A 24,783-nucleotide genomic window follows, 5' to 3' on the forward strand; every position below is an offset into this window, starting at 1 on the left:
TAAACTGGGCGGTTGCCGCCATTTCGTCAAGACGTACAAGCGAGATAGTTAATGTTGCTAACTCATTCTGTCACATTGTATTCCATACTTGGTTTTCGTTTTACATTTCGAACTCGTAGTGATGTACTAATGCAGGCTTTAAATTTATCGACAGTTTTGTAAAATATAATAATATTTAAGATATATTTATTGACGGTCTCGGTGGTTAAGCGCTTTAATTCTGATGGTCACGGTTTTGATAAGAACTTCTATTTGGTAACTATTAAGAGTCGGATTAATAATAATAAGTAAAATATCCTTGTGATTGTAATTTTAAAATGTGTGGGTAGCTAGACAGCTGACGTGCTTATATTACGCTTAACATATATTAAGTCCAACATAGTAGAAGCTATAATTTCTCATTTTTTTTATCGCAGAGTCATCAAGCTCAGTCAAAAATATTTATTATCATGTAAAGATTTTATAATATTGTTATAATATACTAAATTAATTAAGATCTAATTTTATATATGTGATGAGAAATCATATTTAATATTAATTCCTTTCAGTGTTACAATTCATATTAGTATAAATGATAAAATCATATGTTGAGCACTACTTAATGAAAATAATAACGAAACATTTTGTTTGCTCTACCTAAGGGAAAGAGACGGTTTTTACGTTCAGTCAGATTGTCTGTACGAGTACTGTACAGTACTGTTATTAAAAAGATTTTCATCCATAGGGGATGATACATTTTTTAATATTGATTCGACACCGCTTTAAGTTGCTTATTTTCGAGCTATATTTAGTTATTTAAAGGTTTTTGACGGATAAATTACATTGCATTTTTTTAAGCATTGAATAATCTACATTCTCTTCTTCTTTTATCTCTATTAAGTATTCGAAATTATTCTTTATACTAAATTCCTCATTTAGTATAAAATAGGCATAGTCCAAAAAAATCCCTAATTTTTCTCGACCTAAAATATATTGTGACTCGTTAGAGTTCTCAAAAATTTCCAATAAGAATAAAACTATCGATTAATTATGCCTTCTTGCCCTTCCCCAAACCTAATACCGGCCGGTCGCGCCGCCGTCTCGCTGCATGATGTCATTCATCAACATACACTCACACATAGAAGTTGTTCGCGTCGCCGACCGCTGCCGATCGTGCGCCTGTTTACAATCTTACATTCTATACGCAGTGAGTTCACGGCGAGAACCTGTGTCTGTGATTTATTTAATTTATTATTTAGAATAGATAGTTATATAGTTCAATCATGGCCACCAACAGAGCAGCTAAATCTGGATTTGCCGCCGAAGCCCAGAGAAAGGTGAGATCTCTAATGTTGTTATATCCTTGCCGGGTATTAACCGGATAATTTGTATTGATGCGCTCTGCCTCATGAAAGCAGCGCAGTAGTCTCTTCTTAAATAGGTTAGGTTTTCAGGCTATATCGATTCGGGATGCTGCGGTCCAGAATTGTGTTACAAGGGCTCAGCCATGACCTACATTCAAGACATGTTATATTTACGACATAATAGGCGCCAGATGTTTCTAGCCGTTGTAGGTAGGCAGAAATAAGTAGATATATAACTACCGCATATTAAATTCTTACCTACCAATAAAGTTTAAAGTCAATAAGACGTTTGCATTGAAATATGAATAGCTGAGATAGAATACATACATACTTAAGTATTTTCAAATTACCCTACCTATAGGTACAAATTTTGATATTGATAGATATATTATACATAAATGCTGAGTAGAAAAAAATGCTTTCGAAAAAATCCATGAAACTGACAGTAGGTGTTATACATTTTAAATTTATACTGACTGACTGACTATACTGACTTGAGCTCATGCTCATCTTATCATCCTCCACTGGTGTCCCGCCACCGTAAACTGTTAGCGCAAGCTGGTACACCGTTTCATTATCATCCATAAAAAATGTTTAGCTCCAACATTCTGTCATCCCGGGTATCAGTTCGTAAATATAAACATCTATATGCCTGTCACCCATGCCATCTTATAACGAGGTATAGGTAGTATGAGTATAACCCGAAAATATGGCTTCCCATAAATGTACTTAATCTACCTACATAATTCGATAGTGTATGTATCCTGAACGGTCGATTAAACAGGTTTACATTTTTTATACCCATATACCTTGTGGGCACCTCACAAAAAGTAAGTAAGGTAAACTGGACTGTGTTGACTTAGCAATTTGAGCCATTTCGGTTCGCCATTTAAAAACAGTCTTAAAACCGTCTCACACGGTTTTATCTCAATTCTTATAAAACAAACTTAACTGACTTATTTATATTACTAATGCATTAAATATATAATAATAGAATTGAATTATCAGTAAATTATAAATAATTCCCGAAATTATGCGCCTGATGTCAAGTTGAAATATTCGAAATTCTCTCTGGCCTTTTGCTTTTTTATAGGTAACTACTACTATAGGAATAGCAACAAAACAGTCTCAAATTATTGTAATTATTATCACTTGATTAAATTACAATTGTCTCTGGAATGTTATACGAAAAATTTTAAATTATTAAATACTTAACTATTTTTTTGAGTCATTGCAAATGCTCGGACAATGTCGGGTTCATTATCTACCTAGTAAAGAAATAACCAGTCATTCGTTTCTCTATCTTACAGATGAACTGTTCTTTATTTATTACTCGCTTAACCTCGAACATTTATCGTTGTAAAAAAATTTGTATTGTTGTGCCACTATAGTCTAGTCATCTTTTAAGGTACCCGTTAGATGATAGAATTTGCCAAGTTTTCCTTTCAAATCAAATCTAAAGAGAAACTATTAAATTGTCATTCCAATTTTACTATAACTTCCTCCTTTTGGTAAACGTTAAAGATATCTAAAAATAAAAATAAAATGTCTTTTTGTGATTTCAAATTAGCAGCTTTTCACTAATCATCTCGCAAGGCACGCCACTGGGCACGATTTTCTGCTCTTCTCGTCCTTATTACCCTTGTATTCGTATTTCTTACCGTCAACCCTACGTATGCCGTCGTACCCCCTAGCTACTCCTTTTTGTCTGTAAACCTAAATAAACACAAAATTTTAATTCAAGCTTACATCAAAACATTAGTGAAAACCGCACTTTGCACCGCGACTGTTAATCAATTTCTGATATATTATAGATATTTATATTTTCTACATTCAAGCAGTAAACCATTTTATGACAAAATTTCTCAGGAGACTTTCTAAATTAGACGTGTCAAGTGTGTTTTGACTGATGGTGTTGACTGATCGTTTTCCACTCGTGTAATAATCGCCCATTTGCTTGTTCATTGCCACTAATAAAAATGGTGATAATAAGTATTCCTTGATAATAATATTTTGAGTATAGGTACTTCGTCTGCTTATTAGAGTTTTAAAGTAGCCTATATCCACACTCATAATAAACTCATTCATGTTACACTTCATTAACATTCATTTAGCTATTTTGTCGTGAAAAAGTAGCGGACGTACAGATACACTTTCGCATTTATAATATAGTATGTGTAGCGTAAATTTGGTACTAAGTGAGTACGAACCTGACGTAGTCTAACTAGCTTAACGCTGGCTGCTGCTAGCTGGCTTCTAGTTTACGCTGTCAACACACGATTCTGTCAATCTAAGACTGTTATCGATAACTCCTGAAATATTGCATTCGGTATATTTATTTATTTTAACTTTAATGCACAATGTATAAATCTAAATGTGGTGAACTTAACACCAAAGGGTACCAGTCTCTGAGCAGCAGTATTATAGTCTAAAAACAGGGGTCAAAACTTTTAAGTTAAACTACATAGATAACATCTATAATAATTTACTAATAATACATATATATGTATTTAACACACACACAAATTTTACATACAATACATAAATATATCTTTAGAAATTCTTACTAACGCATTACGTTAGTAAGAAATTGAAACTAAGTGTCTGTAACAAACCCTAAATAATTTTTGACGCGGTTTTTGAAGAATCTCATATGGCCGGGCAGTTGCCACCTACGAAATGATTGGATAAATTTGCAAATGCAAGGTCGTCGAACTCTTTTACGCTTGAGAAAGCAAGTTTACTGTCTTTATGTATATCGTATGTACCTACGTCAAGTAACACTTCACATTACACCTTTATTTTGGGATCACCGTTGTTTTAATCAAAGCCGTTATATTTGAAAGATTACAAGTCATACCTACATTGTATCAAGAATGAAACGTCTTCGCTTTATAGCGTCTCTTTTGTTATAGTTCAAAGTCTTGATAATTTTTATATACTATTTAATTTGAATATTATAGCGGCCACTATTTTGAACGGGGTAACAAGTTCTGTTTATCAAAACTACATGCAGTTGGCCGTATTCATAAATAACTCTATTTATTTAATACTAGTTTTAACGTTGTCATGCTCATGACTGGATAGAATAAAAATAGCTTATAACCTGGTCCATCCCGAATAAGTATAGGTACGCCAAATGTTATGTCGTACAGTTATGTCGTTAAGGCGTGAAAGCATAACGGATATTCACATTATTTGTATTACTTAGGGGAGAAATAAGTAAAATGAAGTCATGGTCCAACAAAAACTGGCAACTTTATAAAACCCTATAACATAACATGTACAGGACACCTTTCTTCCTGCCCATAGCTTCGACCCAATGTAGGTCAAGGAGACTCAGCTTTTACAACCGGTTTCGAATGCTTTTTGTAACTCCAAGCATCGAGTGATGTCCATCGAATGGGTAGATTTCTTCTTTAAATAAAACGAGTTAATGTAATTCTCATAAACCATTGAGAACTGTGGTACTAATAAATTAAATTAATAATGCATATTGATGTTACAATTAATTTTCTTTCCTAACTGTAATAGTAATTTAATCAACTGCTTGCCAATCTGTATCATCATAACTATTACTGTACGTAGTCTAGATAGGAACTTCCATTTATTTGAATGTATTAGTTTTTAAAATCTAACTAACCACACAAAAAGCCTTTTTACGTACTGATATATAAATAGCCGTTATAAACAATCTATGTACAGGAAATGTAGTTACAGGATTTCTAAATTTAGTAACTATTAAAGCAACCGAATAACTATTGAACAAGATGCAGGAAATGATCAAAAAGACACACATATCTATGTCTGGATCGTTTCGGTCGAATGGTATGCAAATCGACCATTCTATAATAACGTGACAGTGTATTGTTCCGTTTAGGGCCGCCACTCCGTTCGTCTACTAGTTTAAACATCCGGTATGTTTTCCTGTCGATTTTAACCTCATTACTGATGAATCTACTTAGATGAAGGTTTACTAATGGTACATGCGATGTAAACCTTTATTTTCATGTTGCCAAAGTAGGTTATTAATTAGTATAAATTAGAATATGATCAAAGCACAAACATCATAACCAATTAACCTATAGACTGAGGGAAGTTTGTAAAGGAGACTTACACTTTAGGACCATGTGAAAGACGGAAACTATTCTCATTCCTGGTGATTTGACACTGTGTACAGTCGTCTACCTGATTTGAGCTATTTTTCATAAATGCCCTATATACTGTTAAAGCAGACAGGATCACTATCCGTTGCTAAAGAAATTTTCAAAGAAACTCAAGATAGAGTAACAGAATGGTCCACATGCATATTAATGGTAACCAGGGCCTTATGCATGCATCATACTGTATTGTGCACTACATTTTGGAAGTCGTCAAATGCCTATTAAATGAGGATAACCACATTCTTTGTATTAGCGATAACCAAAACTAAATTGTCGTGAACAGTGCAATTAGTACGTTTCTGTGTTAAGTATTTTGTAGTACAATGTTATGTAAACTGATAAGAATTGAATGCTCTTTACCAACCAATGTTTGCTAAGTTAGAAAAATATTTTTAATAGGTTATGAGACATAAATAAACATAGATGTAATTTCATTGCATTGCACGCACGATATTGCGAATTTTTATAAATGTCCTTCATAGAATAGTGATACTAACTTATGGTGATTTTAAAGTACATATATTAAATTTTGAAGTATAGAGTCTATGCGTCTGTGTAATCTTATCTTTTGAAAAAAAATCTTTCAAAATTGATCTATCTAAATTTAGTAGATCCAGTCTTGGATAATAGTATTACGAATGAATCTTATTCATGTACTTATATATCGTAATTATCACTATGACAATACGACTTATTCTATTGGTATCCAAATAGAGTCTGAAAACCTAAGATCAATACCTAAAGGTCTGAAACGCTCTAACAAACAACATAAAAAACGTTTCACCATTTTTCTAATATGTTTTTTTTAAATATAGCCAATCCTCTTTAAAAATATTTAAGTTATTTTTGTAGACTCGTTTGAAGTGAAATTTGTATATGGACAATTATAGACTGAAAAGCGAAAAGTGTGAATAATGTGAAAATCTATAAGTAGTCGCTATTTTCGTCGGACCGTTTCTCCTCTAAGGTACAGAACAGATTTTGATACGGTTTTCACAATTGTATCTAGAATATCTCACAAATATAGTTCTATGACTTCATTACATAAACTAGTACACCACAGTGGCTTTTTAAACTTACCCAAAAATTTAGCATTATTCGTCTTCTATCAAGTATTGTTTTTTTTTTCTTGTGTAATTGGAATGGTAAACAATCTGACGTACCTAATGGTAAGTGGTAACTGTCGCCTATATACCTGAACAGAACTCCGGACATCTTATCAGGCGACGCACGCGATAACACTCATCCATTGCCATTCCTGAGGGTTACGATGTCATATTCTCTCCTGTAATTTTACTCCCTTATTACATCCCTTAAACTACATCATAAAAATCAAGCCGTTTGATTTCATGAAATAGCTTAGACAGAGTTGCCCACGCAGACTACATTTCACAGATAGTCTACCGCGGTGGTAGTTATTATTATTAATCTAAACCTCATATAAATCACATGCCTTGTCGTAACGCTTCAATAATATGTTTATTCCATTCCCGTTCAATAAATATAGGGTTTGCAGTTGATATAAATTAGTCGCATAATGTTTGTACGTGTGACTTGTTCAAATAAGAACAGATGTTCAATAACGATTAACGTGAAAGAATTTATTTTACAACTCCGTCTATGACTCATGCAGAATCCTACAAGTCTGGTTTCTGTTACACAAACCTGTCTATATATGGTATGGCCTTTACGCAGGTCTCATTTATATGGCTTAAATATGTACTGGTCACTTTCAAAACTCAACCATATGTTCTTGATTGATGTGTGACAAAATTTCTCTTTTGGCGTATAATAAGTTTGTCATTAGGAGCGTTTGTCGTTTCTATGAGCTATTGTTATGCCATTTATGTCATTTCTTTAACTAGTCGTAATGTTTGGGGTTCATAACGTTACTATTTTAGATATGGTGCTCGCCTATTTGCTATTTTATGCTGTTAACTTCTCTGTATTATGCTAGTAACAGTACGTTAAGTAGCAGACCTGTCTTCTTTCCGTACAAATATACCCAATAATAATGTGGACTATTACATATTTCTTATTTAGCATTACACTAACCTAATTTCCTTCAACATTAGTTCATTTGAGCGAAGTTTTCTATACCACTTGAAGAATTGTTCTTACATATAACAGTATAGTTTTCAGAAAACTTTAGATGACCGTTCAGTTATTTTGTTATCCCTGAATTTTGTATTGATATACATACATAGTACATATATGTACATAGTTATATGAATATTTTCAAAGTAGATTTCAAAGTGCAGCTTCACTCGTTCTTTTCTATTTGTCAATATTTTAAAAACAAAAGAAATACTTATATAAACAATATTAATCTCTTTGTGTGCCTTAATAATGGCATAACTCTTATTTTAAAACGAAAAATAATTGGCATTGTTCGTAATGAGTGCTGCTTTCAATTTTCTACGTTGACAAAAACACTATACGCGTGCCTCGCCTGTGTGGTCATGTAATGTGATATACGTCTACAATAAATGTCGCAATAGCCCTTTGTTGTAATAGGCAACAGTAGGTACGAAATACGAGTGTGTCTTCACTTTGTTCTATATTTCAATTCGATATTTAATTTTATGTACAAGTATTTTGTTTCATCATTTTTCGTATCTTTGTCAACTTATAATTTACATTTTTTATTACTAACATATTAGTACATTGATATGTAAAGATATGTACACCTAATATCTACTAAATTAACTACCTCCTATGTACATACATACATGTAATAAAGTTGTAATAGTTCGAAGTCGAAGTTGCTACTCGTACATATTGAAAAAATAACTAAACTTATTTGCTTTTTTATTTCAATAATGTGTCATCCTCGAGTCTGGAGGCAAATTAATGTTATGAACCATGTCAACGCTGCATTTCAACGATTTTCCTTGATTCATTTTCAAATGTCGATCTTATAAGTGGACAATTAGACACAGTCTTGATAAGTGCTTGTAGAAAACACCTTCTGCGTTCTGATTATTACATTGACCGCATGGCAGCGGCCTCGCATGGTGACCCCATTCCGGTTTCCTTACTAGTATATTGGAACCATTGTCGATGGTTTCTCACAAGGCTGATGTACTTTTTAAACATTTTACCTCAATAAATGAAGCCCAAAATTGAGATTCACCAGATTGTTTGTGCGGGAAATTTTTCGACATGGATGAAAATGACATAGTGCACCTGCTTGCACTAACAGTAAACGAGCCAGTTAGTCCATAGGCCATCATCACAGGGGGACTGCAGACGTTGATCTGACTGGATATATTTCTGACTGATGTGGTGCGCAGATTTGAAGAATTTAATTGAAATTGAATTTCGTTGTGATGGTTTGTGACTTTGAATTTTTTAAGAAGGAATACAAGGTCATTTTGCATTGATATATATATTAAACACTACTCATGTAGGTATATCTATACAGTGCATGAGTAAATAGATAAATTACATATATCACTCAGTACAGAGTTATAACTACATGCAAACTATACCTACGGTTACTAAATAACTAACAGAATTAGTTATTTGAATATTTTTCTTATTAATACATAACATACATAGTAAATATCCAGATAAGTATGCTTACAAAGCGTCATACTCGGCATAACAAATATTTGTATTGCGGCTTACCGCCTAGCCGGGCAACCCGCGACCATCGGACGTAGGTACTACCAAGGTCATAAAAAAACAGGCAATAATAATAGTCACATGTAACTTATAACGAAATATAGTGAGTTTGATGTCTGGCGGACAACATAAAAACTTTGTGTTATTCTCCGGTGATACAAACACCGATAATAAACCTAATCAACTCGACAGACAATGGTAGGCTCGCTATCTGCTCGTTCCATTCAAATATACATAGACATAGAGAAATGTGGGTAGTTACAAAAGTTGCATTCACCAGTACATTGATGTTGACAATGACTCTTAACTACTTCATGGGATAACAGTCGTGATGTTGTTTTAATATAAATCATTTTGAGACTTATCATTTAAACTATAACAGTTGATTATATAATTGAAAGTTTGATAATCTTACAAATTATGATATTTTCACAATTAAGTGTTGTTACAATTATCTATTGCACAAATATGTAATTACAATATAATCAAATACAATTTTGCATAGATACAATGTGTCTGTACAGCCTTAGTCCACATTATTCCGAATCAGTAATGACGTAAGAACCAAACGGCTGAATCCGTTGACACTGAATCATAGTTATTTATGGTAACAGCCGTTCTTTCCATGTACGGTCTTAGAGATTTGTAGCGAATGTCTTCCTGAGGTCATACCATGTACTATGAACGTCGTTATGACCTATTGTATATACGTAATTTGCAGATGAGAAATAGAATAGAATAGCAACATATGAGGAGTACCACAAGCGTCACATAATACTATACATCATAATCCATGATTCATGTTTTTTATGTTGGCAACGTTGACTTATCATCCTCGATTACAGCCTCGGTGGTCTAGTGGTTTAGTACACCAGTTTATTTTCGATGTTCGCGGGTTCGTTTCCTCGCACGATGCAAACATGAGTATGGTTATTTTGTAGTATTCTGGATGTTTTCGATGTCTATTATGCATTTACAAAAATATATATCTAAGTATTTATATCAGTTGTCTATTCCAGTTACATATCAAAAATAATCTTAAATAAAATAAATAACCTTTTCTTTATGTGTTATAAGTATGTAAATATCGGTATACTATTATTACATAGATTCTATTTTAATTATTGCAATAACTAACTACCAGTGACTAATAAACATTAGTTATTAATTAATAATTAATTAAATCGTGCGTCCAGCAATAAATATTACCAAACTAACGAAGCTGATATGCGACTATCAGGATTACTAAAGCACCCAGCGACCTTCTATACTTGATATCAAAATAATGAGCTACAACATGTAGTATATGGGCAGTTGGTTGATAAGTTATGTTGTTGCACAATTTATATAAATAGGTACTTGCCATAGCTACACATTTAATAGGTATCATATATTTTTGCCTAAATAACCCAAAGGCTCCCCTAATTTGAATCTTCATATTAAAAATAAATATTTATAGACAAGTTAAAAAGTAAGTCGTATGCGTTAAATACAGAAAGAGTAAGTAATATTACTTTTTCGCATTAAAAATACTAAATGCAAGTGTTTTTTTTTTATTTAGTTATCAAAAGTAACACTAAATATAAATAATCATTATTATACCAATAACAATTATTATACCGATGGTATATATATCCGGTTTTAGTATCTGCTATTCCATTAAGAAAAGGGTTCGCAGGGGTTTGCCATCAATAAACAGTTATTGTATTTGCTACCAAGGAATCTATGATAATGCAAATTATTTCAGATGCTTTTAAATAAATATAGCTGTTTAGCCATTCATGCATTTATTAATAATAGTCATAGATTTTATTAATAAATATTTTATTGCATATAAATTTATTACTTTATTGTCTAGTGGGTTAATTCACTGCCCCACCATCCGACGTTCCCAGGTTAGAACACCGAACAGTACAAATATATAAATTCATAAGTTATTGCACTATTACGCATTACTTAAATAAACCCATTAAAATATACTTCTTTACTAAATTAAATTATAATATTATTAGCCATTAAAAAACTATTTGTTAAAGATCAAATTAATAGCTAACTAATGTGACCACGAAATTCGTTACTAAATTGACTCCATCAACAATATGTCGACGTAAAATGGGGTCCCCCAAAAATAATAGACGGCGAATAAACAGGTGCGGTGCAACTTTCTAAACATAAAACAGGACACTTACAAGAACGCACTTCCTCTGTCTTCGAACACAAATTAGACAACCCTACGGAATAATAATGAAGTGGCCATATCAGCCCGTCCCATCAACAAGATGAGAAATTCAATGACCCTACACCTGCTTTATCAAATTTAGCAGCATTATATATGTAGTATATTTTGCTTGTAATTCGCTATACATGTGTGTGAATCACTTATATTATCATTTTAAGTTGCCTATAGCTACCTATAGATATTTATTCAAATTCTAATATTTTTCTGACCACCATTGCTCGTTAGTATACGTTTCGGCTTGTACAGCGTCTAGTTCTGTATCACCTCTTGCAGCTTGCTTTTTAAGCTGTGTTGAGGCTTCAAGGGCAGTGAAATTACATGGTAGTGAGGCATGCCTCAGATACAAATTTAATTTATGATGTCCATGATTCTATTCATGTAAATATCTGAGTGCCACATTATATTTTTCATTAGATGGCTTGTTATATTGTTTGCCATTCCAGTTTCATGAACCAACTATCAACATAAGGAAATGTTTCCGTATTTAAAGAGTTGTCAATTTTGAAAATTGACAATAATATAAGAATTAGAATAGTTTAAAATACTACTACTAATAAATCAAGGTATTACGGACCACAATAGTGATTGCTTATGAATAAGTTCAAAAATCAATTTATGATCGTGATTGATAAATCATAATTGAAAAATCCATACTGATATTTATAATGAGATAAAAATATTAAGAGAGTTGGTTTGCAAAGTTCAAATTAGATATCATAGAATTATAAATATTGCTTCATATTAAATTAATATTAGTCATTAAATACAGATATTTACAAAAGACTACGAAAACCTGTGTGTTTTAAGAATTAGGGATCCTTCTGACTTCCATTTTGAGTCTAGTCAATATTTCTGAATTTTCTAGAACTCCAAACGTTTCAAATAATTTATTCCTATTATATTAAACTTTAATAGAAATTATTCAAAGTTCATGATCGTTACGTATATATACGTAAGCAAGAATCTAACATAGCCTTGCAATATTACGTTGCACTGCTAATTTTATTATATTATATGTTGTTAAATTATTGAGTTTTTTGTCCAGAAAGTTCTCTTGAAAAAACAAGTTAATTTCTTTATCGTGTCTATATAACGATAACGTAATAAATTTGTTCTTATATATTTTTTCTACACAATAACCATTTTTGTGGTTATACAGCAACGTGAACAGAGTACTAAGTCAGTAGGTATTCTTATAAGAATTTCGAGAACGGAACACTAAAAATTGAATCACATCTCTGGCATTCGATGCCGGCCATATGAACATTTAGTTTTTTTATGTTACCTTCGTCTGTCTGTCGAAGTATGAGCAAAAGTTCTGAGTCACGGTTTCAAATCCTTTACATATTACGTCATCAAGTACGTTGAATTAGTTGTAATGTTACTAAGCCGTCATTAACAAGCATCTATAATTATTTATGACATCTATTTACTTATGCTTATATATAATTGTATTACTAAATTGGGTTAGTAGACTATTATATTTTATCCTTGTGTTTTGCACAAAAATGTTTGTGTATTAATGTTTCACATAAAAATGGCTGGAGGATTTACGATTAAATTTTTGCAGAAAATGTTGTTAAATGTGGTTAATATTTATGATAAACATGGTCGACAAAAATGAAATCCAAATGGCAATAAATAATTTAGTGAAGATTTCCAAACGCCACCTACAATTTTATTTACATAATAATAGACATATATGTACTTTACTTACTGTTGTTCTATCGAAAGATGACGATTTAAAAATGTACATACGTATAAAATTGATAGCACCTATTTTTTAAATAATGACAGCTTATAAGTATATTGGGGTTGTATCTCATTAAGTAGAAATTTATTCTTCAAATATATATTGTTTGTTGCTTTACAGAATGATCTCAGAACCATCGAATGCGTTATCACACACATCATATGAAATAATTACACATTCAACAACTGCGGTTAGTGTGTTTACACTAATTTAAAGTACTCAGAGCTTATGTCATTGATATTATTAATTAACAAGAGTAAATGAAGTGCCTAAACGTGTATATCATACATTCTATATTTGGATACTAATATGAGAATTTGTGTTACCATATCTTCGAGGCTTGCGACTACGGGGCTCCGTACCAAGACATAACCCATGTCAAGCTTCTTCACGAAATAAAACTCTCAACAATCGCCACCACTACCGATTGTGCCATTGAAGTTGCTATGTTCTAATCTAAATATATTTAGGTCTACCCTTGACATTACATAAGAAGAATATGAGGATTAGAGATGAACCTTTTATATACTAGTGGGATATCTGATATTCCAATAATAGCATTTTGCATCTTATTACAATTGAATTGCGGAAAATATGACTAAAGAGCGTATTTACTTCTTCATAGCTGAGATATACAAAATAAACAATACTATAGTATAATAATCTAAAGTCCATTTTAACCTTCCGATCTAAATCTAAACCTAGTATATATTAGAATGGAAGTTGGAATAGATTTAGCATAGATTAGAAACAGTCCAACACCTTACGTAAAAATTATTTAATAAAATTTATATTTAGGTACATGTGAATACAAAAAAATATGTATAAGTAATTGTAGCAATAATTTAATATCTTTGTTATGTTGTTATTAATTTATTATGAAGAAACGTAAACGTAATACTACATTTACAACTATATACTAGTAATTAATATTCAAACAGGCTATCAAGACGCCACTTTGTTAACAACTTTGCTAATAGCGATTCCTTTATATTTTCTTGGCTAACTGCCATCTGGAATATTTCCATTAAGTTATTGTCAATGTCTTTATTTCAAAAGTTCGACCACGATCACGCAGACCTACTTTTGAAGTAATCAAATCGAGATCAAGTCAATATTTTCAAAACTTCTCTATTTTAGTAGTATAATTAGATTTACATACATTTTAGTATACTAGTTGCCCAGTGGTGGAAATTCGGCCATAAATATAATAATATAAACTATAAGTTTGAACATTATTAATGTTCTATGTATTACATCACAGGGCAACTTTTGACAAGAAAATTGATTAGTTCTAAAATCGAAATAATGCATAGTCGCATACACAAATTTATTGGGTTTTATGGGACACAGTCACCTAGATACATAAAATAATAAATGCATTTAATAATGTCTAGTAAGACAAATTCAATATTGTCTACTAGGCACTGCTGTATCTAAACTGTGTCACCCCACCTTACATTTTCCTATTGTTATTTAGTATATAAGATCATTATTTCTATGTACATATTGTCAGTTCATCATCATCAGTAATATACATCGTCTCGACCAGCAACATCTTAATATTCACCCGCAACAGTGGTGACCCCGACGTGATCTGCCCGACGTGATCTGGCCGACGTGGTCGAGACGATACCTGGGAAAACGACGAGATCAAACAAGAAATCTCTGTCTGACGGCATCCTGCGCACCACCAACGATTACACATTTCCACCGGCTTCCCAGAAGCGTGTCTCACCGGCTCGGAAATTCAAGAGGCATAAAAGTCGTTGGCAATACTGCGCAACAAGGATCCTGCCGTGCTACTGACCCCCAGTAAACACAACTGCCTGCTGGATATAATCTCTGGACGAAAAATTGAAACTGGAAAAATAAAGCAAAAATGCTGTCTACAAAAGTACAGCCAACAGTCACCGCCGACGTCATTGCACACCTGTCGTCACTAATTGCGACACTGCGATCAGAAATTGCTGATATACGCGAAAAGCGCTCGCCACACACAAACAGACGCAGCAACTACCGATCTAGGTCAAATTCGCACCTACGGTCATTGCATAGTCAGAAAAATGACTATTATTTATATTATATCATCGCAAATATAAAGAAAAGGCATACAAACGTGACATGCCGCGCTCCTATACACAACCGTCGTAAAACTAGATTCGACGCATAATAAGACGGAACGCTGTGCTGTTCATCCGTCTAACCGCCTAGCTATAACCGACTCTAACAGTGGCTATAGAATTTTGGTGGACACCGGAGCAAAAATCTCGATGAATAAAAAACAAGCACAGACCAAAGAGAGCGCTAGCGAAATCAAATTATTCGCCGCAAACAATTAATATGAGCAAATGCGTGTTCTTCACAAATGAGTTAGATTTTCTTGGTTATCATATAAATGAAACCAACGCAAGAAAAATAATAATATAATTTACGTCGTTATTTGGGTATAATGAATTTTTATTGTTACTAAAGTGCATAATATTAAATTTTGTTAACTTTTATAATTTTTTTGTGTGTAATATATATATTTTTTTCTCTCAAGGGGGGAATATCTATGGGACACAGTCACCTAGATACATAAAATAATAAATGCATTTAATAATGTCTAGTAAGACAAATTCAATATTGTCTACTAAGTTCTGCCGTGTCTAAACTGTGTCACCTTACATTTTCCTATTGTTATTTAGTATATAAGATCATTATTTCTATGTACATATTGTCAGTTCATCATCATCTGTAAAATACATCGTCTCGACCAGCAACATCGTAATATTCACCCGCAACAGGTTTCTTGCATATGATGATAAAACTTAAAAATATTCTTTGCATATAATTGTTTGCAAATTAAAATAAAATATATGTTTAATTAAAATATATTTAACAAATTTATTTTGTTCCTAGTGTCGTATACATTTACATGTTTAAATCTATATGGAAGTAGACGATATTATCAAATTAGTAGGTATACAAACAATTCGATAAATTAGCAAACTTGTGTTTGCCTTTTGTAACATAATATCCAATTCAATTGTGACGGTTACTTCTGTTGTATTTATGCAATATTTTCCTATTAACTACTGTTTGTGTTGTAGGTAAAGGTTTATTACCCTAATTAATATTATAGTTTATTATTATATTTATTTATATTTTTTTTGAGGGTTGTTACTGGAATGGTGCAGTGGAGGCTGATAAGATGAGCATGAGGTCAGGTCAGTTAGCCCATCGTGCAAAATCACCAGGAATTTAACACGATGGTTTCCAGGAGGAACCGCGTGGAGGTCGACCTGACATGGTACATTGCCAGCAATGGGGTTATCAATCCACATTACTAACAATCAACTTCCCCCTTACTTTATATTATTGGACAGCAACAGTAATACGGTCACCACGGCATAATGTGACGGCCGCAATATCTCTTTATGCATTACCAATTCGTAAGGACTAAGATGTTTATACTGTATTTTCACTACCTTATCTCGCCCTTCAACACAATCTTAAAAAGCAAGCTGTCTGCCCTCTGAAAATGGAGGTGTTTGTTGACGTCTGAGGACTTTTTACAATATCTACCTCAGCATTTCATATATGTCTTAACGCCAATACAATATTCTATTGTTATACTATATTGAAATGTACAATTCTTTTTATTTACTATAATTATTGAACAAAAAATTACATAAGTTTTCTTCTATACAGTTATCGCTAAATTGCTTAACGGTTTGTTGGCGAATAAAAACATATTTTTTTTATTATTTTTCAATATAACCATAAATAAACTACAAGCCCTTCTTTAACTTTGATTTACTATTACTATTACGATATCTGTGCTATTACAAAATTAGTATTTGGTTACATATAATATTTTTCCCTAATTTATTTCTAATAGGTATTAGTTTTAAAAGCTATTAATTTTAACACCTGCGAGACTTGTGAACTAGTTGTAGTAACTACTAGCACATTATAATACCATATAATGTGACAAATTAATTACATATACAATTTATAAAGACACATTAAAAATTTGTGTTCTGTTTACTTTTATGTTCAATTGTATAATATACATAATACATAATATATCATTATTGGATAATTAATAGATTTTTCTTTTTTGCTCCGACTCTTCAATATTATTTAATTACGCGAAGTAACGGGGAGATGAATTCATATACATATACATAATTATATAGCTGCTACACACTACAGTTTTCTTAAAAAGACAACAAGCTAACAGACAGGCAGACACATTTATATTATGGATGACCTGTAACTAAATATCTTCTCAAGATGTGTATATACTCGTATAAAAATAATAAAACATGAATTTGTTTATTGTAGAAACTCAAAAAGATTAACGGAGAAACACTTTCTCACAGTCTATAAATGACAGTGTGTGTACTTTTCACAAGCCTGTCTAGTCATTATTCTCTTAAACATTGCACTTATAATTATAATAACCTTGAAGAATCCACACAGCGCCATCTAACCTCAAGCTAAGCATAGGTCGTGTTGTAGATACTCGACAATTGATAGAAAGAATTAGATAGTTTTTTTTTAATTCACTTCTTTACATAGTATAAAATAAAGTCAGTTCCGCTGTTTGTTCGCTAAGATCTTTTAAACTGGGCAACGGATTTTAATGCATTTCTAGCAATAGATACAGTAATTTAAGAGGAAAGTCTATATTTACAATACATGTATACCCGGTTAGCTAGTATAATATACATAGAAATTAACAGTACTATATACATTTGCACAATCTCTATCAAGCATTATTCTCTTAAACATTGCACTCTATAGATAATAGCTACATTATATAGAAATAAAGTAAATATATAATGGGTTTATGTATGTTTACACTGTCACTGTAAACGTGTTCCGCGTTGACAAGTCGTAAAAAGACTTAATTAGAAATAATGGTCCATACCTATTGCATATAAGCGTATGCGTCTGTATGGAATAGGCCCATACTATTAGTTACTAGAAAGATTTGCATGTGTATAATAAATGTGGGGCGTTTCTATAACTATGTAAGTATATTAGTGAACTATTGATTCTGTAACGTATACGCCGTACACACAGTTATGGAGGCTCCCGGATGAAGTTTAAACAATTGTCCTGAAAGACTAAAATACTAAGTTCATTAAAATTTCTATACGCTACAATAATATTAGTTGAAAATGGAAATAAGCTTTAAAAATAATATTGTTAGGATGCCTCAATCTCAACACTATAACTGCATAGCAGTCAGAAACTTGCTCTACCATCAATTAATGATTACATTCCTAAACCTAATTGCACATTTTCCACCTAATAAAATAATAAGCAGTCACACCAACGTAAGGGCTATATTTTCAGATTACTTGGAAACATTGCACTTGAAACTTTGTCCATATAAAGCCTTATTACAATTGAAAACTCACAAATGGCTTAACTTAACTAAAGCTAATGCTTAACTTAAATATTAGAATAATTATTACAATAAATACATAACCACTACCACATTTTATGAAAATCTCCAACAATTATATATTTTTTTTAGATTATTAAAATATCTACATTTCCGAGAGGTATACGATTACTTTTGTCAAGTTTGACAATTGTCAATTAAATTCAAATGTATGTATATCGAATATCAATCGATAATTCTGTTTACTATAACCTAAACTAAATTAAACATTTCAATATCGCCTGATCTGTAAACGGTTACCTTCTATATAGTCTGAATTCTTTTGTGTATAGACTACATCGACATCTACATATACATACACTTTATCGGTTTGGGTTGGTCAAGGGCCACCACGGCCACACCTAAATGTGCTTAAATCTACTGTTATATTTATTTGATAATAAAATTGTCGGCTGAGTTAGTTACCCCATTTTTAGACGAAGGGTGTGTCCGGAAAACTATCGTGGTTTTGTTCCTGGCGAATTTGTCTCGTTGGCCTACCTGACCTGACCTCATCTTATCTGGAGGAAGGGAATTATTCGTAATGGGAACTAATAATTCCCATTGCTAGCAATGTATCATATTAGGTCGACCTCCACGCGGTTTCTCCTGGAAACCATCGTGATAAATTCCTAGTGAATTTGTCACGATGGGCTATCTGACCTGGCCTCATATTCATCTTATCATCCTCCACTGGTGCCCCGCCAGCGTAAACCGTTAACGCAGGCGGGAGCAGCATTTCATTATCATACATAAAAAAAAGACCTCATCTTATCATACTACAGGGGTATCCCACCAGCGTATACCTACCTTTGCAAATGCACTATTTCAGTACCATTTACCATATATTAAAAGAAGCAGTTTTATTTCAGTGACATATATTCTCAACATGTACCTAACATGTTCTTATTTTGGAAATAAAAAATTAAACCAAGTATTAAACAAGAGATAGAATTTACAATTCCTAATTTTATTCCTTTTGTTTAATTGTATTAATATAATTGAACCTAAGGTAGGTTATTAGATGGCTATTTTAAATACACCTTGTATTTAAAATGCCGTTTTATTGAAAACGAATCATTATATAAATAAATCATATGTAACGTCATCAAAAGACTAAGTTGTGTTATTGCATTTAACATTCATTAATAATAATGTAGTTTTTATTTAATATCTTGTACAAGAAGTATTGTATCAAATGTGACTGCAGACTAGGTCGTCTGTATGCAAACAACGTTTACATTGTCCCGATAACCTAAATGAATGAACGTCTTTATAGAAACAACTTATATTTATGTACTTTATCCATACTATATGTATATATATATCCCCCCATATTTTACAGACAGAATAGTTGACCTTCTACAGTATCTATATATGTATACATATAATATTTAAAATGTAACTGATCGTTTTCTGTACATGGAAGAATTATGAAATAAGTATTGGATGGCTTTACCTTTACAAATGTTATTAAATTATTTTGCGTTTCTGATCGCTAAACTAAAATACGGCTTTACCGTTTTAGGTGTGGTCGTGTGGTTTTATTTATCACGGTCATTAATATATTGCGGTAAACTTCACTTAAAATATAGTTTATCTCGTACCTATATATTTTATGTACAGCCGGCGATCGATTACGTTTTTATTATATGTGTACGTTCCCCCATATATTACAGACGGGACAGTTAACCTTGCTGCAGTATATATTTCAAAGAAAACAGTGTAAGCTTGATCTTTAAAACAATATGCGGTAATTCGCGTGCATTAACGCGGTACATTTTGTACAGAGTCATCTACCTCTGTCTTACCTATTTCTCTTGCATGTTATTGTTTTGTAATCTGTAATCTGTGTTTCAGTTATCGTAATTAAATTGAAAGGTACGATCTTAGTCCTCCGAAATGGAAACCGGATGATAACGTTATAGAATACATGTACATGTATAGGCGACGGGTACCACTTACCAACAGACGGGCCTTCAAAGTGTTCAATTAAAAAAAATTGATGGTATACCATATATTTAAAAACATTCAAATTACAAACGTATCGGCTCAACCTACAAATATCAAGAATATTCAGTGAATATTTCTAACTAACCGTAATATAGTCAATAAATGAGTGTTCTCTTAAATTATGACCCGTGGTATTATTCCATATTTTATTTTAGCACGTTATTCAACAAAGTATCAACAGCTCTAAGCGTGAGTAACTAATTCCGTTTATTACCACGACCAATTGATTCGTAGTATCTGTATTACAATATACGTGGAGCCACGTATTTATGAAGTGTTTCCGATTCTAATCGATATTGTTGTTTTATATTATACCAGCGACTCTTCCCGTCTATCACGGATGCATTACAATATTTGAATTCTATGCTTGTTATAAAAAAAAAATTAACTTTGGTGTATTTTTTTTATGATTATAAAATTAAAGTGACTGTGCCATATGAGACTAAATCTTTTGAATTAAAAGTAATCCTCAAAAGAAACTAAAAGGTTGATACAATATCAAGTATTGTAAACTGTCTTTATTTAAAGGGGTACCAAAAACGACCGGTATGAATAGGTGCTATTCTAAAAGCTAGTAATGATCTATGTAGTCCATAGATCATTACTAGCTTTTAGAATACTTTTATCTGTAGTCGTTATCATATTACCTCTCTTACGGATAAACAGTAATGGGGAGAGAACTTTTGTTAGGATATGTCGTACTTTTTACTGTCATTCTTTACATTTTTAAGTTTCACTCAAGAAGCCTTTGTCTTTATTTTCAGATCAACAGTAAATACAGTGAGGAGCTGGCCCAAGAATGCCTGATCTGGATCCAGCAGATCACAAATGCGCCTGAAAATACTTCCGGGGATATGGACAACTTCTATGATGTCCTAAAGGATGGCACGTTGCTGTGCAAGTAAGTTTATGAAAATAATATATAATTATTTACTAAATAAGACAGAATGTCACAATATGCAAGCTGAAACAGTTATACCAAATTACGTCCCGGCGTCCAATCCATATTCTTGCAAGGTATCTTTGTATATCGCATCATCTGAGAGCAAAAGTAATTAGTACCACAATATGAATTTATAGAATAACCAGTACGTAACGTAGATAGTGAAGTAGTATAATAGATACTCTATATATGTTATAAGTAAGGGGTTTACCCTAAATTGCCACGCACCTGATCGCTCTTTCGAGAACTAATTCCTGAGCTCTTTGTTCTACAGCCAAACCTTGTTTTTCCAGTTGTGTTTTACCATATCCTCAAGGCAGAATGAATTCAAGACCCATTATATACTTTCTCTGTCTCTGTAGATACACAAAAAAGAAGATGATGACGGGAAAAGTCCGGTTCCGTAATCTATAGTATTAGTATTCCTTTTATACTCTATAAGGATTACAGAATTATGTACTTTGTTATATACAAGTAGTGTTTATGTCAAAACTACATTTATACTAATTATTATTTTTTCATTCGTTATAGATTAGTGAACAACATTCAACCAGGGCTGGTGAAGAAGGTCAACGAGTCCAAAATGGCGTTTAAATGTATGGAGAACATTAACGCTTTTCTTGAAGCTGCAAGACAACTTGGTGTACCGGCACAAGAAACCTTCCAAACTGTTGACCTTTGGGAAAGACAGAACTTAAACTCCGTTGTCATCTGTTTGCAGTCTTTGGGCAGAAAGGTACGTTTTTTTTTTCAATGTTTAAAGGAGTGGAGATGATTATTGTCAAATATTTAAAGCGTGAGATAGTCAAAGAGAATAAGTCTATAATTTAAAGTATTGAAATATGGTAAAAAAATATACCTACCCCTTACTTTTCATGAATGGCAACACATTAGACAGGAATACCATGAGCGTTATGAGTATAGGTGCATTATATTACTTAATTTGTTAATTGTTCTTAGAATTTTATAGTTCTGTAGTCATAGTTATAGGCGATGACTAAATGAAGTAACGCTGTACTTAGTATTGTTAGATTTTATTTTGATTGGCTTCTTATATTATTAATTTATATTAGAAATCATCCAGACCACTACATATAGTCACACTCATGAATACAAATGTCTGTATATTCCGGGATATCGAACCCGCGATCATCGGAAATAAGCCGGTGATCATTTTACGTACGTTTCTTTCTTTGCTTATTGTTAAAGATCGTAAAAATATTTCACCATTTTATATTTTATCAGCTATGTTTTCCTACAGTGACACATGAGTAAACCACGGAAGCAGCCATGTGATAAAGCCTGAATTTTATAATTCACAAATAGAAAATAATACCTATTACAATTACCTGCTTTAAAATAACGTATAATATGTATAATTTCAGGCTGGCAACTTTGGAAAGCCCTCAATAGGGCCCAAGGAAGCCGAGAAGAACGTGAGAAATTTCACAGAAGAACAGCTGAGAGCTGGACAGGGCGTCATCTCGCTGCAGTACGGGTCCAACAAAGGTGCCACGCAGAGTGGCATTAATTTTGGCAACACGAGGCACATGTAAGCCGAGTCATACATTGATGTATGCAAGCTTTCAGAATGGAACGAACGATTGACGTTAAGATATGCTTTTAGTCGAGATTTTATGTAACTATTACAAGAATTATTGTTAGCTAGTCTATAATAAGCATGGCCAATGTTAATAGCTTATTGTGCCAATTTGTTCTGCGGTACGTTATTTTATTAAAATTATAAGTAGGTCATATTTATATTAACGCCAATTAAATCACTATTTTTTACTATCTGCTTTCTAGTAATTTTAGTATATTAATACTTTTGTTTTGGAGCGTTAAATAGTCAACATTGTTGACAAAATATGCATACTTTGTATCGAAGAATTAAATATAGTTTCACAAATATATTACCAACCATACAGCATTTTTTGATATCTATTTTTCGGATGGAGGGTAACATAAGACATAAAGCAGTGGAATAACTAGATATTAATACATATCTTACTCTCCCGAATAACAACGCATGAGTGGTATCACGGGCGTTACAAAACGTGATGACCGTGGTGCTGTTGGACGGTTATAACTTACCACTAACTTTACCATTCCATTTACATAAAAAAGTTTGTAATAATGACATTCCCAACGTGAAGTATCTTCCAATATTCATAGGTATATACTTAGTGTTGTAATGATGTAGGATTGAATCTAGCTACCTAATAGAGGACTTACTTCTCATTACCGTAATTAATACAAAATCTCAAATAGTATACAAAACTATGTACCTTTTATTAATCTGTAAAAGATTTAGCGTTTAATATTAAGTAATAGGTATTTACTTACCTGAATAAAAATCATTCCGAAGTCATTCCCTTTTGGATTGTAATTATATTTGTGCTGTTTTTTTAAATGTTGATATTAAAATGTTTCTTTTTTATTTATGCATATATATATATAAGTTTTACATAGCATTCTGTTACATTTAAAATAATATTTTATAATATTTAAGCATTCCATTAATTTATCAGTCATAATGATTGTGCCAATACCTCAAATTTTTTTTTCTTTTAAACAGTACACTTGTTAGAATTGTAAATTCTTCAAACATAAGTACTTAACTATTGTGCCTTCGTGCTCCATAGGAGTTAATGTTCTTTGACGGTGTCTAGACGAGATTACAAAATTATATTGACTTGAATATAGATTTATGAACTTCCTTGTATACTGTTTACTTTAAAATTAATCATTCCCTAATTATTAATATTTTAATATACACCTACTGTGATTAATCATTTTGTAAAGACATTATTATTATACCATATATATATTTTCATATTTATATGTATTTGACGATGCGAAACAAACATGATTTATTACAGGTAAATTGTAAGTTTCATGATGCACTCATTTTGTGTAATTTTGTGGAAGTACGTAGAATAAATAAGTTAAAATAATAAACGAGTCTTTTATTTACATATTACAACTTGTAACTATAATCTTATAATACCTGGTTTTATGATGCACACAGACAGATGTAAGATGATTTCTTTAAGAATCCTCTAAAATGTACCTTACTTAGAGCCGTTGGTGGCTAGAAAATAGTTATGAGATTATTAAAAGAGTGTTTATACATTAATATGGAATGATACACCGCCTACGCTAACGGTATACGCTGGCAAAGCACTGATATAAGATGATAAGCATTAAGTTAGCCTATCAACCCTGAGATTAATCGACCCATGCATGTGCC

The 24,783-nt window shown here is 32.2% G+C and overlaps 1 protein-coding gene across 1 annotated transcript; it reads left to right on the plus strand.

Annotated features, from left to right (window-relative positions):
- The first annotated feature begins 1,110 nt into the window (after nucleotides 1-1,110).
- On the plus strand, nucleotides 1,111-24,477 carry LOC131842504 (myophilin-like). Its single transcript, XM_059191053.1, has 4 exons — nucleotides 1,111-1,316; nucleotides 21,352-21,488; nucleotides 22,062-22,266; nucleotides 22,916-24,477. The coding sequence occupies exons 1-4, from the start codon at nucleotides 1,263-1,265 to the stop codon at nucleotides 23,084-23,086; spliced, it is 567 nt and encodes a 188-aa protein (XP_059047036.1). The 5' UTR covers nucleotides 1,111-1,262; the 3' UTR covers nucleotides 23,087-24,477.
- The last annotated feature ends 306 nt before the right edge of the window (nucleotides 24,478-24,783 follow it).

The sequence above is a fragment of the Achroia grisella genome, unplaced genomic scaffold (genome assembly GCF_030625045.1).
Source record: "Achroia grisella isolate CSIRO2021 unplaced genomic scaffold, CSIRO_AGI_Agris_v1 utg241, whole genome shotgun sequence".
NCBI lineage: Eukaryota > Metazoa > Arthropoda > Insecta > Lepidoptera > Pyralidae > Achroia > Achroia grisella.